This window comes from Protopterus annectens, chromosome 1.part2, assembly GCF_019279795.1.
Source record: "Protopterus annectens isolate FY-2018-M chromosome 1.part2, PAN1.0, whole genome shotgun sequence".
Classification (NCBI taxonomy): Eukaryota; Metazoa; Chordata; order Ceratodontiformes; family Protopteridae; genus Protopterus; species Protopterus annectens.
This window is the reverse complement of record NC_056727.1, coordinates 709,268,314-709,285,827: the sequence shown is the minus strand read 5'-3', so window position 1 is coordinate 709,285,827 and position 17,514 is coordinate 709,268,314. Positions and strand designations below refer to the sequence as shown.

The 17,514-nt window shown below is 44.5% G+C and overlaps 1 protein-coding gene across 1 annotated transcript in view; it reads left to right on the top strand.

Annotated features, from left to right (window-relative positions):
* The window catches only part of SPAST (spastin), a 2,490,626-nt gene that overhangs the window by 1,340,858 nt on the left and 1,132,254 nt on the right, over window positions 1–17,514 (top strand). The window contains exon 9 of the mRNA XM_044058595.1: window positions 8,605–8,680. Coding sequence (XP_043914530.1) covers window positions 8,605–8,680 — 76 coding nt within the window. The remainder of the gene's footprint in view (window positions 1–8,604; window positions 8,681–17,514) is intronic.

Here is a 17,514-nt window from a genome sequence, read left to right as displayed (position 1 = left end):
AGCGGCTTTTTCCATGCGATCCCTGAACTATTTGACCCATTTCACACGGTTGCAGAGGGATCTAATCAAAGAGTTGGGAGATACTCTCCAGGGTACTACAGATGCTGCTGTCTCGGAGAAAGTTACAGCACAACTCAATACCCTTACATCTATTGTGAACTTGTCCATGAGGCTGATCTCATACGCAGCCGAAGGATCGAGTAGGGCTGCGGCTTCAGCGATTGCTCTTCGTAGACAATCCTGGATGCGCTTATGTTCCTTTGCGGAAGCCTTCAAGTCTTCCTTTACTAACGCCCCATTTGATGGTGCCACTCTCTTTGGCCCAAAAGTAAAGGAGACCCTTACCCGGTGTGAGCAAGAGGAAAAGACTCTGCTGTCGGAGTCCATTTTTCCATCCCATCCAGACCATACCCCAAAGGGCAACGTGGTGGAAAAATGTGGTTTCGAAAACCTCAAGGCTCTTTCCCAGGCACACAGGGTGATGCCCCCTCTAGAGGCAGAGGAGGGGGCAGAGGTGGAAGACGCCCTGGCGGCAGAAGGGGTCCGCAAAACCAAGGTGACAGGGATACACTCCCTGGGAAACCTTTCCAGCACTCCTGAGAGGAGGCCCGACTGTCCTGCTCTGGAGGCAGTCGGGGGGTCACTTAGCTTTATACCCTCAGGCCTGGCAAAGTCTTACATCAGACAATTGGGTAAAAAGCATTATCAGAGGTTACAGAATTCCTTTCCTATTGCCCCCAATTCCACAGAAAAGACTCCCAGATGTACCGCCCCATCTGCGAGGCCCTGCAGCTATAGAAATTTCAAAGCTGCTAGAAAGAGTCATCCAACCAGTCCCAGCGGACCAAAGAGGATTCGGAACTTACTCAAGGTTCTTTTTAGTTCCAAAAAAGACAGGGGACTGGAGGCCAATTCTGGACCTAAGCAAACTCAATACCTTAATCAAGAAAGAAAAGTTCCGGATGGTCACGCTTCAATCTATCCTTCCATTCTTACAGAAGGACGGCTGGATGTGCTCAATAGATCTAAAGGACGTGTACTACCACATCAAAATGGCCAGGGCGTCCAGGGATCACTTGCGCTTCCGGCTGGGAGCCAGTCACTTTCAGTTTCGAGCCCTGCCCTTTGGTCTGACCTCAGCCCCCAGGGTTTTCACCAAATGTATGGCAGTGGTAGCGTCTCACTTGAGACGCCTGGGATTCCAGGTGTTTCCGTATCTGGACGACTGGCTCCTTTCTGTCACCACCGAGCATCGACTGATTCAGGCCAGGGATTACACACTACAACTCTGTGTTCATCTCGGAATTTCCGTAAATTTCGAAAAATCTTTATTACAGCCATCGCAGCATATCTCATTCATAGGAGCAGAATTGGATACGCGTTGCTTAATCCTAAGGCTTCCTCCAGAAAGAATAGCCTCCCTACAAAACCATATATCTCTTCTCCTATTGTCCAAAAAATCCCCAGCAAAACTGGTTCTGAAGGTTTTGGGTCTCATGGCAGCTTCCCTCATTGCGATACCCTTGGGAAGACTGCACATGAGAGTTCTTCAATGGCTACTGTTTGCACAATGGTCATTCCAACAATTACCCCTGACACACGAAATTCACATCACAAACATCTGCAAATAGCACCTGTCTTGGTGGCTTCAGACTTGCAATCTCTCCAGCGGGAGACCATTTGTGCTACCCACGCCGACAGCTACGGTGACCACGGGCGCTTCCCTGATAGGGTGGGAGGGCATCTTTCAGGGACAGACAGTCCAAGGCGAATGGACCAAATTGGAGTACAATCTGCACATCAATGTTCTAGAGATGAGGGCAGTGTTTCTAGCGTTGCAGCACTTTTCTCCCCTTCTTCCTCTAGGGACCATTGCAGTTCAGTCGGACAACATGTCCGTAGTCTGGTACATAAACAAACAAGGGGGAACCAAGTCTTATCAACTATGCAGAGAGGCCATGAGAATCTGGCAATGGGCAGAGTCCACGGGTCGCTTTCTGATAGCAACGCACATCCCGGGGTTATCCAACGTCATAGCGGACAGGTTGAGCAGAGCCATCCTGTTAACTCACGAGTGGTCCCTCAAACCATCAATTGTGAAGAAAATTTTTCGAAAGTGGGGCCAGCCTTGCTGCGATCTGTTTGCGTCTCCAATGAACGCCAAATGCAGAAGCTATTTTGCCCTATTACCCCCTCCAGGGGAAGTCCCCAGGGACACTCTGGTTCACGATTGGCCCCCGGGTCTTTTATACGCTTTTCCTCCTATTCCCCTGATTGCAAAATTTCTACAGAAAGCCAACAACCTGGAAAGGACAATAATCCTCATTTCCCCATTCTGGCCTAGTCAAATTTGGTTTCCCTTTCTTCGAGCACACCAAATTCGGGAACCCTGTATCCTGGACCCGGAGCCGGATCTGCTGACCCACTCGTCAGGGGCTCCCCACCCGTCGCTTCTCTCCCTCAGACTAGCAGCTTGGCTGCTCTGCTTCCCTTCTTAGCCAGGTCTGATCTTTTTTCCCCTGCAGTTCAAAATATTCTGGTGGCTTCTCATAAAGCTTCCACTACAAAGATTTACACTAGTAAATGGAAGCGTTTGTACACTGGGCAACTACACAACAACTGGATCCCGTAATAGCCCCTCTTAACAGAGTCTTGGAGTTTTTGTCCGAACTATTCCACCAAGGAGCTTCTCCTGCCACTTTGAGAGTGCAATTGGCTGCCATTTCAAACTTTCATGTGGGAGAAAATGGGGCTCCTATTATGGCTCATAGACTTTCTAAGGCCTTTCTAAAAGGATCTTTCCATATTAGGCCACCAGTTAGAACTCCTACATCACCTTGGAATTTGAACCTTCTATTATCACAGCTAATGCTACCACCCTTTGAACCAGCCTCTTCCTGTTCTTTGAAGTTTTTGTCATGGAAAACCCTTTTTCTGGTAGCTATCACATCAGCCAGACGAGTATCGGAACTTCAAGCTCTTTCCGTTAAACACCCATATTTGATCTTTCACCCTGATAGAGTATCTCTTCGCACTAATCCATCCTTTCTTCCCAAAGTTTGCTCTGTCAATAGTATTAATCAGTCCATTGAGCTCCCCACTTTTTCAAGAACCATTCCAATAAGTTGGAATATATGTTACACAAGTTAGATGTTCATAGACAACTCAGGTTTTACTTGGATAGAACAAAGGATCACAGAAAAACAGACCAGCTTTTTATAGCCTTTGCAGACAGCAGAAAGGGCATGGCAGTTACGAAACGAACCCTTTCCAAATGGCTTTCCGATTGTATTATTTTTGTTTATACTGCCTCTGAGCAGAGTTTACCTGTCAAGCCCAAAGGGCATTCTACAAGATCAATATCTACATCCCTGGCTCATGCAGCCCGCCTACCGTTGAACACTATTTGTGCGGCTGCCACTTGGTCTAAGCCACATACTTTCATTACTCATTACAAAGTAGATAGGGTTTCCAGGGACAGGGCAACCTTTGGTTCCACTGTGCTCAGGAACGTTCTCCCGTGAGTTCCTCAGGAACATGGAGCTAGGGACGCTACCCAGGTGTAAGAACAAACGGCGAGATTGAACACTCTCACATATAGAAGTTATGTCCTTACCATAACGTTCCATGTGGAGTGTTCATCTCGCCTTTGTTCTTACATTCCCACCCTCCCACCCTCAGGAAGAACGTCCAGTTTAGGTGTCTGGTTTGCTTCTCCCACTTCTGCCTTTGTTCAGTTGTTGTGGCTGTGTTTCAGCTTGCTTTGCATGAATGTGTTATGTTCACTCCCGTTGAGTTCTGGTTTGTTTGCAAACTAGATCTGAGGTAAAGGCAGAGGGGGGTTGTGGGAGATAGGTTGGTCTCGAGCTTCTTCTCGATGCAGAGCTTTGCCAAGCGGCCGACACGGAGCCGAGGATCGGCTCCGAACCCAGGTGTAAGAACAAAGGCGAGATGAACACTCCACATGGAACGTTATGGTAAGGACATAACTTCTATTTTTGTACAAAGAGCATAGAAAATATAAAAGGAGTAAAATCAGAGTTTTACAATTGATGCAGCATACACAATGGTTAGAATATTGAGAAACAATTAAACAAGATAATATACAACAAATATACAACTGCTTGAACATAAATTCAAAAAGAAGTTTCCATAGACAAACAGGGTCATAAACTAGAAATCATAACTATATTGATATGATTTATATTGCATTTATCTTGTTTTGATGATGGTATGTGTGTATTGTACGTGTCATATGTGCACAAATATTTGTATTGATCTATGTATTTACAGTATATTGACAAAGTACTGGGTCACATCAGAGGCTTGGGAGGTCATTGTTAAACTGAGAACTGTTGTAAAGCTTGGCATTGAATACCATAAGTTCAGGTTATGCTATAAAAGAACTATGTAAAGATAACCATGTCAGTAGCTAGAATGCATTATAAGCTAAATGTTTTACTGTGCACAATAAGAAATGGATAGATTGGCCCAAACTCTGGACTGATGTGTGTGCTTTTTTTTATTCCTGGGGAAATGCTATTCAGAAGTGAAAAGACATACAAGGGAACAGTTTTAGTGGCGCACCAGGCTGTGATTTTTTTAGATGTCTATTGTCATGCAAAGCTGACAAAATAGTTGAATCTACCCAAGCCTGAAATGTGAGATGCCAGAGATGGTCTGCACCTGTCACCCCTGGGATTCAGGTTATTGGCTAAAGCTCTTGCCACCCCTATAGTGCCTTTTTTAGGCAAGGTTCAAAGGATAAAACCACCACCGTAACAGATACAAGCATGCAAAATCTGAAGGCAATGCTACTCAATGCTAGAAGTCTAAACCTCAAAATGCACTCTCTCGAGGCACTCCTAAAAATGGAGAACATATATATCTGTGCAGTGACTGAGACCTGGTTCAAGGCTCCAGAGAGCACCCCTGCAATACCAGGCTACAGTTCTTGCCACACTTTTCGGCCACAAAGCCAAGACCAAAACACTAAAGGTGGAGGAGTGTCCATATTCACCAAGGATATTCACACCTCCAGGCTAGTTGCCCAACACAATGCATCTGAAATTCTCCAGGTGCAACTAACACTAGGTAAGACTGCAATCCAAATTGTAGCTTGCTACAGATCCCCCACAGTACCCCAAGATTCTCACTACACCTTCCTAAACATACTGGAAAATATTAAGATACAACCAAACACCCTAATACTAGGTGATTTCAACTACCCTGCCATTAATTGGGAAAACTACTCGGGTACCAACTCCTTTTCCCAACGGTACTTGAAATTCATAAATTCCAATGCCCTGGATCAACTAATCCATTGTCCCACCAGGGGCTCCAATATCCTAGACCTGGTCATTACCAACATGGGAGATAGATGCTGCACACCAGTGGTCACCCCCTCATTGGTCAGGTCTGACCATAAGCAAATCACCCTTGACATCCACATCCCACCCCCACCCCCCAGTAAGGAAACCTCCTTAAAAAAACCTCTCCAAAGCCAACTTCATGCTACTGAAGTCAGAAGTGACAAACTTCACAACACCCACGCAGACAGGATCTGGAAGTTCGACTGCAGAATCCTACACTAAGGCACTGTACAAGCACATCCACTCGTGCATGAATCTTGCCATCCCAAATAGAACCAAGATGCTCTTCTCCAAAAAAAGGAAGCCAATCTGGTGGTCCCCTGCTATAAACAAAACTATACAACAGAAGAAAGAAACTGTTGCAGAAAAGAGGAAATTTCCAGGATGCAAAAAACTCCCTCACCAGCCTTGGTAAGAAGCTGAGATCCCTCATAAAATCCTCAAAAGTTAGTTACGAGAATAAAATTGTCAACGATTCCAGACAACCACAAGGCATTCTATAGTTATGTCAAGAATCTAAATGGCAATGCTCAGATCTGCTCTGAGCTACAACAGAATGGTATTAAATATACTGATCCCAAGGATATTGCCAATATCCTGGCAGATCGATTTAGTGCCAACTTCACTCCCCTCTCACCCCCTAAAGGGCCCATCTCAATATCAAAAGATTGCAAAATTCCGATAATCACAGCCACACAGGTAGAAACGGCACTCTCCAAAGCTAAGAATACAGCATCCATGGGACCAGATGACATCCCAGGCTGTGTACTATATGAACTACAAAATGAACTGGCACCCCACCTAAGTGTCCTGTTTAATCATAGCCTCACCTCAGGCTTTGTGCCCACTGGGTGGCACACAGCTACAGTTATCCCGATCCACAAGGGAGGATCCACCTTGGATCCCGGGAACTACCGTCCGATCAGTCTGACAAGCGTGATCTGCAAGGGCATGGAACGCATTATCATGGAACTTATAAGCAAAGACATTGGCAACCTCCAGACACTGGACCCCATCCAGTTTGGGTTTGTGAAGGGCCGATCTTGTCTCCTGAATCTGATCGACTTCTTTGAATCTGTGTTCAGAGCAGTAGACGAGGGTAAGGAGGTCCACAACAACCTATCTGGACCTTGCCAAGGCCTTCGACACCATCCCCCACTCTGGAATCATAGATAAACTTACTAATCTGGGCATAAATCCCTACGTCACTTGATGAGTTGCCAACTGGCTTACTGACAGTACCCAGACTGTAAAAGTAGCCGACTCCAAATCCAGCTCCAGACAAGTGACAAGTGGAGTACCTCAGGGTTCAGTCCTGGGACCACTCTTGTTTGGCATCTACTTCTCTGAAGTACAGGCCAACACTAAGTGATTCTGGCTATCAAAGTTTGCAAATGACTGCAAACTGGGAGCCATTATTGAATCCCCAAATTATGTGGATATTCTACAAAAGGGCCTTACAGAAACAGATGCCTGGTGCCAGAGCCATGGGCTCAGGCTTAATGCCAAGAAATGTGTAGTCATCCCCTTTGGAAAAAAACATGTACACATGAACTACCACATAGGTGGCAGGACACTAAACATCGAAAGTGTGATGAGAGACTTAGGGACACAAGTGGACAGTGGTCTCACTTTCGATAACCACATCGCCACAACAGACAGGAAATCCTATGTGGCACACCTCATCACTAAGCGCTTTTCATCCAGAAGAGGTCATTGTCCCACTGTACTCATCCCTCATTAGACCCATTATAGAGTATAATGCCCCATTTGGTATGTACCTCACAAGACATCTGCAACAGCTGGAAAGGCTGCAGAAATACCTCACTAAAAGAATCACAAGCCTGAAGCAGATGCCATATGCGGACCGTCAAAAAAAAAAAAAAAACTCCAGCTATACTCTGTGGCATATCGTCTACTCAGAGGCGATCTCTGCTTAACATACAAGGCCATGTCACACCCTGAGCTGTTGGACATGCTCCACTTAAAGAAATCCCAATCCCTCAGAGCCACACGCTCCAGGGATCTAAACCTTATCACAATGAACAAAACATGGTGGAGGGATAGGTTCCTGACCCAGAGACTCCCCATACTCAGGAATAGACTGCCCATACATGTCAAGCAGAGCACCTCATTGGCCCTCTTCAAAAGGAACCTTGATGATTGGATGGGAGATAGGAAATTCACCCCGGGGATCATGTCAGTCACCCTGCTAGACAGGGGCCCAGAGTAGTAAATATTGTGGGAAAAAATTCCAGGGAATTATGGCTAGGCTTGCATAGGCCTTAGGGCCGATAACCTAGTACCAACCTATGAGACTGTAGCCCACTGAAGGAGGGGAGATGGGAGGAGTAACTTGGCCAGGAATTGAAACTTGCAAAACTGCTCCTTGTGAAACGTTTTTTTTATCTTAGTAATTTGTTGACACTTTTGCAAGTTTCTTTTAGAATGCGTAGTAGTACATCAATAGGAACAACATTTGTAAAACTCCGCACATACCAGTCAATGACACATGAGCTGCAGACTCTCAAACTTGGCATTTTTTTTTCAGATGTTCCATTCTAAGTGAATGGAAATCTAGTCTGACAACAAATGGTAGTGCTATTTGTTCTCACAGTCTGTGCATTGAGACAAATTTAGCTTTCCAAAGGAATCACAATGTCTGCCCCATGAGGGCAGACAAGAGTAAACAGTAAATCATGGCAGGATAAAAAAAATATATGTTTTTTTCATTGTTTGCCCGTAGTGGTCCTTTAAATGATATTGAGAAAAGACCTAAACTGTTGGTTTTTGTGTGTTTTTTCCAGCTGGTGGAAGAGGAGAGAGAGACTAGCTGTGGGCCAGGAGATACTTAACTGCCATCAAAGTCGTATATCTGTGCAGTAATCTGGTTTTAGTTTTATTTTGTCGTCGTGTATGATAGTGTGAATAGTCTGTGGTACAGAACTTTGTGCTGTATATATCCAGGCTTAAGTATTTAACAGTTTGTTACATAAACTTTAACAAGGTAAGTTTTAAGGGTGGGTACTGGAAAGGTGTAAAAGGCCACATGACCCAGTTGCCTTGTATATTCTATGATCCCAGTTTAAAGCTGTATATTTTAGCTGGAGGTTAATATTGTAGAAAGTAATGCTTTTAATGGCTAATGTAATGAGTATTTGAACTGTCCATCTTAAATTTAGAACAAAAACATATACGTGAACTTCATTTAATGTTTGCCTTTTTTTTGTAGGTGGGAGAAGGAGAAAAACTTGTGCGTGCTCTATTTGCAGCAGCAAGAGAGCTTCAACCATCTATAATTTTTATAGGTAAAGCATTATTTTTGGAGTGAATGGGCAGGGTCTTGATGCACTATTTTGGGGAAATAGGCAGCTAAACTTTCATTGTGATAGTGCACCACATATGACTGTTTAGCATTGGTGCAAATGTTGGGAGTTTCAGATTTAGAAGATCTTGAAGCAGTTGCCTTGGGAGTTGGACAAGGGTAATGACATCCCCCAACTGATTTCTCTTCCTGTTAACCCTCTCTTTGAAGAGGTCCTGATGCTTATGAAGAATAGTCTAGACTGGCCTCAACTTCATTTTTCATGCTTCAGAAACAAAAAGAAAAATGGGATCCGATGTTTATTTTTGTCCAGTTCAACATTTTGGTTGTCAAATCGTTCCATCTCTCTCTTGCCTTATACTAGAGTGTTGGATCCAAGAGTTCTGACTCCTCCCCTAACCACAATTCCCTGTTCCTGCCTATTTAACCAGATGTGTCCTTAGAGAGCTCCAACCATTCACCATAAGTGAAAGCCATTTTTTTTTTGTCTAAAATCTTCTGCTTCTCCCTTTACCTGTAGAATTGTTAAAGTTGGGTCTAGATTAGTTTGAGTTAGTTTAGGTAGCTATATAGACAGATGACCTTTTTGCTAGTTTATACAGTGTGGTATGATAGAATTGTCTAGTAGTTTGATATAGATGTGCACGTTCCTAGTTTATATAGTTACTGCTTTAGTGGGGTTTTGAAGTGTAGTTGTCCTCTTAGTTTAAGCACTGTGTTTCCCAATGATTGTTTAGCATGGCGCAAATGTTGGAGTTTGAGTTCGTAGATTTTGAAGCAGTTGTCTTGGAGACTGACAAGGGTAATGATGTCCCCCAGCTGATTTTCCTTCTTGGTAACCCTTTCTTTGAGGCGGTCCTGATGCTTATGAAGAATAGTCTAGACTGACCTCAACCTCCTGTTTTATGCTTCAGAAACAAAAAGGAAAATGGGCTCCATATCTGTGTATCTTTAAACTTAATTTGGTTTTGTGGATTGAAGCTTGCATAATTTGTCTGCCAAAATTTTAAAGTCATATAACCTTTGCAGCCATGACCTGGGATATGTTTTGACATTGAAGGCCTTCCTGATGGTTCTTGGTTGGATTTATCTTCTCTACTAGTCATCATTCCATTGAAAACTTAGAATATCCTGTGAAGTAGGATGCCTATGTTCCTTTATCTATACATGCTGGGACTTAACATACCAGATAAGCAAATTCTTTTATGCTTGCTCTGTTCATGTCATGGTCCTTATGATCTTTGTGGCATAATGGATTTGCACGCTTAAATAGTGCGGTGAGCATCAGTGTGCTTGTCATGTTGCAAGCCCAGACCACTACAGCACCGATGCTTCTTTTATCATTTCGGGCAGGGGTAGGAAGTTTTAAAAAATTTCAGAAATGCCATTGACTTAATTGTGGCTTACAAAGATGTTAAGGAAAAGCACTTGGCTCACCTTGCAACCAAAGAATATGCTGGTTGTGAACTTGGTACTCTAGGGCTCAGTTATAGGTTCCTTGCCCAAGGCAGTTAGGAATACCTCCTCAAAGGCATACGCTCTTGAGTAATTAACACCCATTCCTCCAGAAGGTAAAACCTGTGCTGAATGTGTCCCCTGGTTTCTACAGATGCTAAACTGAGGTCTGTACCCATCCTCTAGGGTGTACTCCCCATCTGCTATCTTTGAGGAAGGTTATGTTAGTTTTCTTGTATTGCCCAGTCTCATTCAGTTACCTGGAGCTGCAGGGCAACCAGCCTATTCGCAGGGTGCTCTTTGAGCCAGCCTGCCACAGGTTAGTGATGCTTGCGTTCAAGGACAGACTCAGGCCCAGTTAGACCAGCAAGCTTCAGTTGTGGAGTGTCCTTCAGGTCATTCTATGCCAGGGCCTAGACATCAAGCATATATTTTGTGTGGTAGGAATTTGAATCTCGTGTGCAAAATCACATCCTTATGATTGTGGGTAGCTGGGGTGCAAAATTCTTTCACTTTCTGCCTTCGGTGTTGAGTCAGAGAATCTTTGATGAGTTAGACAAGGATAATGAAGTCATCAAACTAAATTTACCTTCCTGGTAAATCTTTCTTTGAGGAGGTTTTTAGTGCCAGTCTAGACTGGTCTCAGTCTCCTGTTTCATGCTTCAGAAATGCCTTGTAAGTGGGGGGAGCAGTATTTGTTTTTAAGGTGTGCTTTTCAACCTGGTCACTGACATCCTGCAGAGGAAATGGGTCGTCACATTTTGGGAAGATCTTTCTGAGCCTACTCCTTCAACCTCCATTTATTTGCTTTCAAAGCCTAACCAGCTCCAAAGGAGGAGAGGGCCCTCACCACTGTAGCTTTACAGTCTTGTCCTTCCATTGCCAGGTAAGGCACACAGAGAATGATTTCACTGGCCATACACTTGCAGTCGTGACTGTGAACTGAGACTACCCACGGGGGATGTTTTCTAAGTTTGTCCCAGCTTGGAGAACCATCGCAAGGGCTTGGTAATTTCTGTGTATCCAAAGTAAAGCTTACACTGAAAAATCACTGATACTCTGCGGAAAGAGGTCCACTGGGTGACAAGTCTGTCTCTTGAGATCTTGAGAAATCCCAAGACTCTGACTGTACAGGGTCTCCCTTTTTCAGGCAACGTGCAGATCAACATCTTGCTTTCTGGTTCCAACCTATTCAAGATTGGTGACTTCAGCCAGCACATATTTAATGTAGTTTCAGATGTTCAGCCTGTAGGGCATTATATTGCTGCTCCTACAGTGCATCTGCTTGATGTTACTGGACATGATGGTTGTCTTCTGACATAGGAGTGTTTGGGGACTGTCCTGGAAATTGCTCCAACTCACACTGAGTTTGCCTCACTTTCATTATGATGCATTATTTGAGCTTTAACTCCCAGAGCATTTCCCAGATTGCTGGTATTGGTGGCTAGAGGCTTGTAGGGGAAAGATTTCTAGATGTTCCTTAACTGGAAGATAGGCTGCTGAGTAACCCTGATCTAATATTTCTTTAACCTGCATGCATTTTCGCAAATTATATCAGGCTAGGTAAACTCAACCAAAAGGAAAGCATATTCAACTGGATACATCTAAATAGTAACCCCCAACTGTACAATGCCGGTATCCTCCCCGTTGACTTAAGTGATCATCTTCTCACTTAAGCAGAAAGTCAATAATCCACAAATACCCTTGCTCAGAAAAGTCAGATACAAAAATGACTTTGACCCTACCAAATTCCAACAGGAACTTAACTCCTGTAATTGGTCTATGCTAACTCGCCTCCCTTTGGAGGAGGCAGTTGTATATTTCAACAGTAAATTTCTTGCAATCCTTAACTGGCATGTACCTTCCCGGTTAAAGCTAACTAAAGCAAAAACTGCACCATGGCTTTCTAACATGTCTTGATTTAAAAATTACCAACAGAAACAAACTTTGGGCTATATGGCACTCTACTAAAGACCCCCATGATCAAGTTAAATACCGACAAGCAAGGAATGAAACCAAAAAATCTATCTTACAAGACAAAAATACTACTGTAATTTACAGACAGTTAACCGGAACAACCCTCAGACATTCTGGGCAGGTCTGAATAAGCTGCTTCATCCTGGTAAAACTTCCACCCCTATCCCCGCTGCTAACACTGATAAATCTCCTGAGGACGTCTTGGACAGTATTATTTCTTTACCGAGACGATTCAAGCTCTGGCTAGCCAATTCCCTTCTAGCCCTCCTAGACATGATAGTACCACCCATATAAACTCCCTCTCTTTCAGCTTCCAGCCAGTGTCCACATCATTTATTTGCACCTTAATCAAAAAATTAAAACCGACCACTCTCTCAGCTGACCAACTCCCTACCGAATACCTTCAAAAATTAGCTGATGTTATTGCTTAGCCGGTTTCAATACTAATTAATTGCACCATAGCTGAGGCTAAAATTCCCACCATTTGGAAAACATCCCACTACGTAAAGGAGGTTCCTCCACAGAATTCTCCAACTACAGACTAATAGTTATACTTTCTCCACTTGCAAAGATCATGGAAAAATGTATACACAATCAACTCATGCAACACCTAATCCAGAATCACCTCTCGACTGATACCAAACATGGCTTCCGTCCACACCATAGCACGACCTCCACCCTGCTAGCTTTTACCAATACTATTAATAATAACTGTAACAGTAATCAAATATATCCAGCCCTCTTCTTGGATCTTTCTAAGGCATTTGATGTGGTGGATCATCTATTGATTCACACCCTGCAGACTTTCTGCCTAGATTCTAAAGCCCTTCAATGGTTTAAATCCTACCTCAGTGGGAGGCAGTAGGCTGTTTTCTGGCAGAATAAGCTCTAAACTATTACCTAACACCTTTGGTGTCCCACAAGGCTCCATATTAGGGCCCCTACTGTTTTCCATCTTTATTAACAACCTAAATACAGTCATCTCTAATAGGTTCATAGGTTCATACTAGGCTATCTGCCCTAGGGCATTTATAAGCCTAGCCAGAGTGTGTGTGGCTTTCACCACCCCTTAGGATGAGAATACTATACCCATTAGTTTGCTGTGCCTCTGTCCAGCAGTGATACAGAGATGATTCCCGGGGTAAACCTACGATCTCCCATCCACTCGTCAAGATTTCTCTTGAACAGTCAGTGAGGGGCTCTGCCTCACATGGACTGGGATTCTGTTCCATAGTGTAGTGAGTCTCTGGGTGATGAATCTGTCCCTCCAGCACGTCCTATTTATATCCGTGTTGAGGTTTAAGTCTCTTGCTCTCGTGGCTCTGGTGGATTTGGATTTTTTGAGGTGGAGCATGTCCATTAATTCCGGGTTGGACATGGCCTTGTATGTCAGGCACAGATCACCTCTGAGCAGGCGGTATGCGACTGAATAGAGCTGGAGTTTCTTCAGTCGGGCATCGTATGACATATGTTTGAGCCCCTTTATCCTTTTGGTGAGGAACTTTTGGGGTCTTTCCAACTGTTGCAGGTGTCGGGTAAGGTACATTCCGAATGGGGCGTTGTACTCGATCATTGGTCTGATAAGTGAAGAGTACAGGGGTACAATGACCTCTCCTGATCTGGATGTGAATCCCTTCATGATCAGGTGGGCAATGTAGAAGGTCTTCCTAACCACTTTGGCAATGTGAGTGTCAAAAGAGAGGTTACTGTCAACTTGGGTCCCCAGGTCCCTGTTAACTTCTTCCGTGTTTAATGGATTACCACCTATGTGGTAATTAGGGGTTACCTTGTTTTTCCCAAAGGGTATGACTATACATTTTTTGGCATTTAGCTTAAGGCCATGGCTCTGGCACCAGTTATCCATTTCTATGAGACCTTTCCGGAGGATGTCTGTGTCTGATGGAGTGTCAATTATGGTGCCCAGTTTGCAGTCATCTGCAAATTTTGTCAGCCACAATCCCCCTATGTTTGCCTGCACTTCAGAACAATAAATGCCGAACAAGAGGGGGCCCAGGACTGAGCTCTGTGGGACACCGCTCGTGACCGGCTTAGAGTCTGACATGGCACCAGCAACTCTAACCCTGTGTGTTCTGTCCTTGAGCCAGTTTGCAACCCATCTTGTGACATATGGGCTTACATCTAAGCTGGTGAGCTTTTCTATGATGCCCGAGTGGGGTATTGTGTCGAATGCTTTTGCTAGGTCAAGGTAGGCTGTGTGAACTGCCTTACCCTCATCAATGGCCGTAGTGACTGTTTTGAAAAAGTCGACCAAGTTCAAGAGGCAGGATCTGCCCTTGACAAAGCCAAATTGGGTAGGATCCAGTGTCTGTAGGTCCCCAATGTCTTTATTTATGAGTTCCATTATGATCCTCTCCATAGCTTTGCAGACAAGGCTCGTCAAGCTTATGGGGTGGTAATTTCCAGGGTCCGTAGAAGCACCGCCTGTGTGGAGTGGGACCACAGTTGCCGTAAGCCATTCTTTGGGTGCATTATCCTGTAGTAAGGCTAAGATTAAACAGCAGCCTTATGTGTGGGTTTAGTTCCTCATTGAGTTCGTGTAGCACACAGCCGGGGACACCATCCGGTCCCATTGATGCTGTGTTTTTTGCTTTAGAGAGAGCAGCTCTCACCTGGGCATCTGAGATGTTTGGGAGGCTAGACTCTGGTGGGATAGATATTTCTCCTTTTGGGCTGGAGGGTGGGAAGAAATTTGCACTGAACCTGTCTGACAGTATGTTGGCAATGTCTGTGGGTTCAGTGATTTTTTTATCATTTTGGACTAATTCTGAGCATATCTGGGAGTTTCCACCCAGGTTTCTAACATAGCTAAAGAAGGCTTTATGATTGTCTTTTGTGTCATTAGCGATTTTTCTCTCAAAGTTGGCCTTGGATGATTTTATGAGTGATCGTAGTTTTTTGCTAGTATTGATCAGAGATGCCTTCCCATTTAGGGATTTTGCTCTGTCATGTAGTAGCTTTCTCCTTGTTGTAGAGTTTGTTTATGGCTGGAGTCCACCAGACCGGGCGCCTGCCTTTGGTGGAAAAGGTCTTGATTTTATTAGGGATTGCTTGATCCATACATTCCTGGAGGTGCTCGTAGAAGGCATTTGTAAGGGTTTCAGCAGCGTGGGTTGTGGTTTCCACTGGCTCGGGGGCCTTGAAGGATACCACTCCAGTCTTAAGAAGTGTGAAGTTTGCTTTTGAGAAGTTCTTCACTGTGGTCTTTTTTGCTGGGGGTGGGGGCGGGATGTGGATCTCCAGTGAGATTAATTTATGGTCTGATCTCACCAATGAGGGATATACTTCCGCTGTGGAGCATTTTGTCCCCATGTTTGTGATGATCAGGTCTAGTATATTTTCTCCTCTTGTGGGAATGGTGACTAGTTGTTCCATAGCATTTGAGTTTATGAACTCAAGGAACCTTTGGGCTAGGGTGTTGGGGCTTGAGTAATGTTCCCAGTCTATGTTTGGGTAGTTGAAGTCACCCAATATGATGGTGTTTGGAGAGACATTTATACTCTCCAGTGTCTTCAGGAAGGCTGTGTGGGTTTCCTGAGTTTGAGAAGGTGGTCTGTAGCATGTTACAAACTGTAGGGCAGTTTTACCTATGGTTAATTGCACCTGGATGGTCTCCGATGCTTCATGCGTTGCCACTAACCTGGAGGTGTGGGTATCCTTTATGAATATGGATACTCCCCCTCCTTTTGTAGTTCGATCCGGATTTTGGGGCTGGAACGCATGATATGAGGTATAACCTGATAGTGCTGGGGTGCTCTCAGGAGCCTTGAACCAGGTTTCAGTCACAGCACAAACATCGATGTTCTCCATACTGAGGAGGGCTTCGAGGGCGTGTATCTTGAGGTTTAGACTTCTGGCATTGAGCAGTATTACCCTTAGTTTTTCTCCATTTTTGTTTTCTAGGGCGGTAGGTTTATCATTTGAGCCTTGCCTAAAAAAGGCACTATGGGGGTGGCAAGAGCTTTTGCCAATATCCGGAAGCCCAGGGGTGACAGGTGCAAGCCGTCCCTTGTGAAGCAGCGTGGCTTGTCAAGCATGTCATCCCAGGCAGACAGACATTGGATCCCCTTAGAATGACACCAGTAATTAAGCCAATTATTAAAGCTGATCATTTTGTCTCTGTATTGTGGCATCATTCTTGGTGAGGGTAGGATACTGCTCAGGGTCAGAGTCATACCGGCCTGGGCTACATAATCTGAGAGCTCCTCTATGTCTCTCTTCATGTAGTCCAGGGAGGTATGTCTCAGGTCGTTCACACCGGCATGGACAATGACTGAGTCATACTTGTACTTGCTGTGGAGTGACCTGAGTGCTTGTGTTATGTGGCGGATTCTAGTGCCTGACAGGCAGCTAACTGTGATCTTTTCCTTGTTCAGTCTGGTGAGTGGGACGTCAGTGTGTCTGACTATGGAGTCACCTATAACAAGTGTGTCTGGCATTGTGTTTGGCCTTAAGGGCTGTGACTGTTTAGCACACTGACTTTGAGAACTATGTTTTGCATGTCTTATGTCTTGAGGTGGCAGTTGCTTGGGTGTCTGCTTTGGAGGCCTCTGTAGTTTTGGTAGATTTTTGATCAGTGCCTCCGAGTACGTCTTTGTGTGTTTATGTGTTTGTTTTGCAGTTGTGATAGTTCTATGTGAAACTGGGTTTGTGGTGTGCGTGGTTTCCTTCTCCTCCTGTCTGGTCTTGCCAGTCCTGAGTTGAGAGAGCTCAGCCTCCAGTTTGGCTATATAGTTGCATCTCTCACATGTATTTGTGTTTTGTGGGAGGAGTGGGTTGTCTGTGTACATGAGGCAATTGTAACATTGCCTCAAGATGCCCAGATTCACCAGCTGAACAGGAGAGGACGCTAGCAACTGACCCTTCGACATGCTAGAAAAAGTGAAAAAGTTTACTGTGTAACTGAGTCAGAAGGGACCTATAGGGAAATGGGTACTCAAGGGGATTCTAGGCTAATGTAGTACTTTGTTTAGTATACAAGTACTTTACCTATATAAAAATGCTTTAGGAGCAAGTGCTGAGCTATTGAGATAGAGAATAGACTGTTTAGATTGCAAGTAGAGAAGTTCTAAGGGAAAAATTGAAGAGCAGACTTTACGGAGCCAGAAATAGTTTAACCGGCGCTGCCCGATGGTGCTCTATGGGCAACTCCGCGCTAAATCACGTGCTAAAGCGGGCTTTATAGCAGGGGGTTGAAAAGACCTAGGAATTGACCCAAAATGGCCAATAGACTACAAGTTTCTGGCTGGAACCACTGCTCTAGGGACAAATAGGCTGCTCAGTGCTCCCCACTCCCACTGGTGAACAAAGAAGCTTCCCTTTATCCAAATAAGGATATGGAATAGCACAGGAACCAAGCCAAAGCCC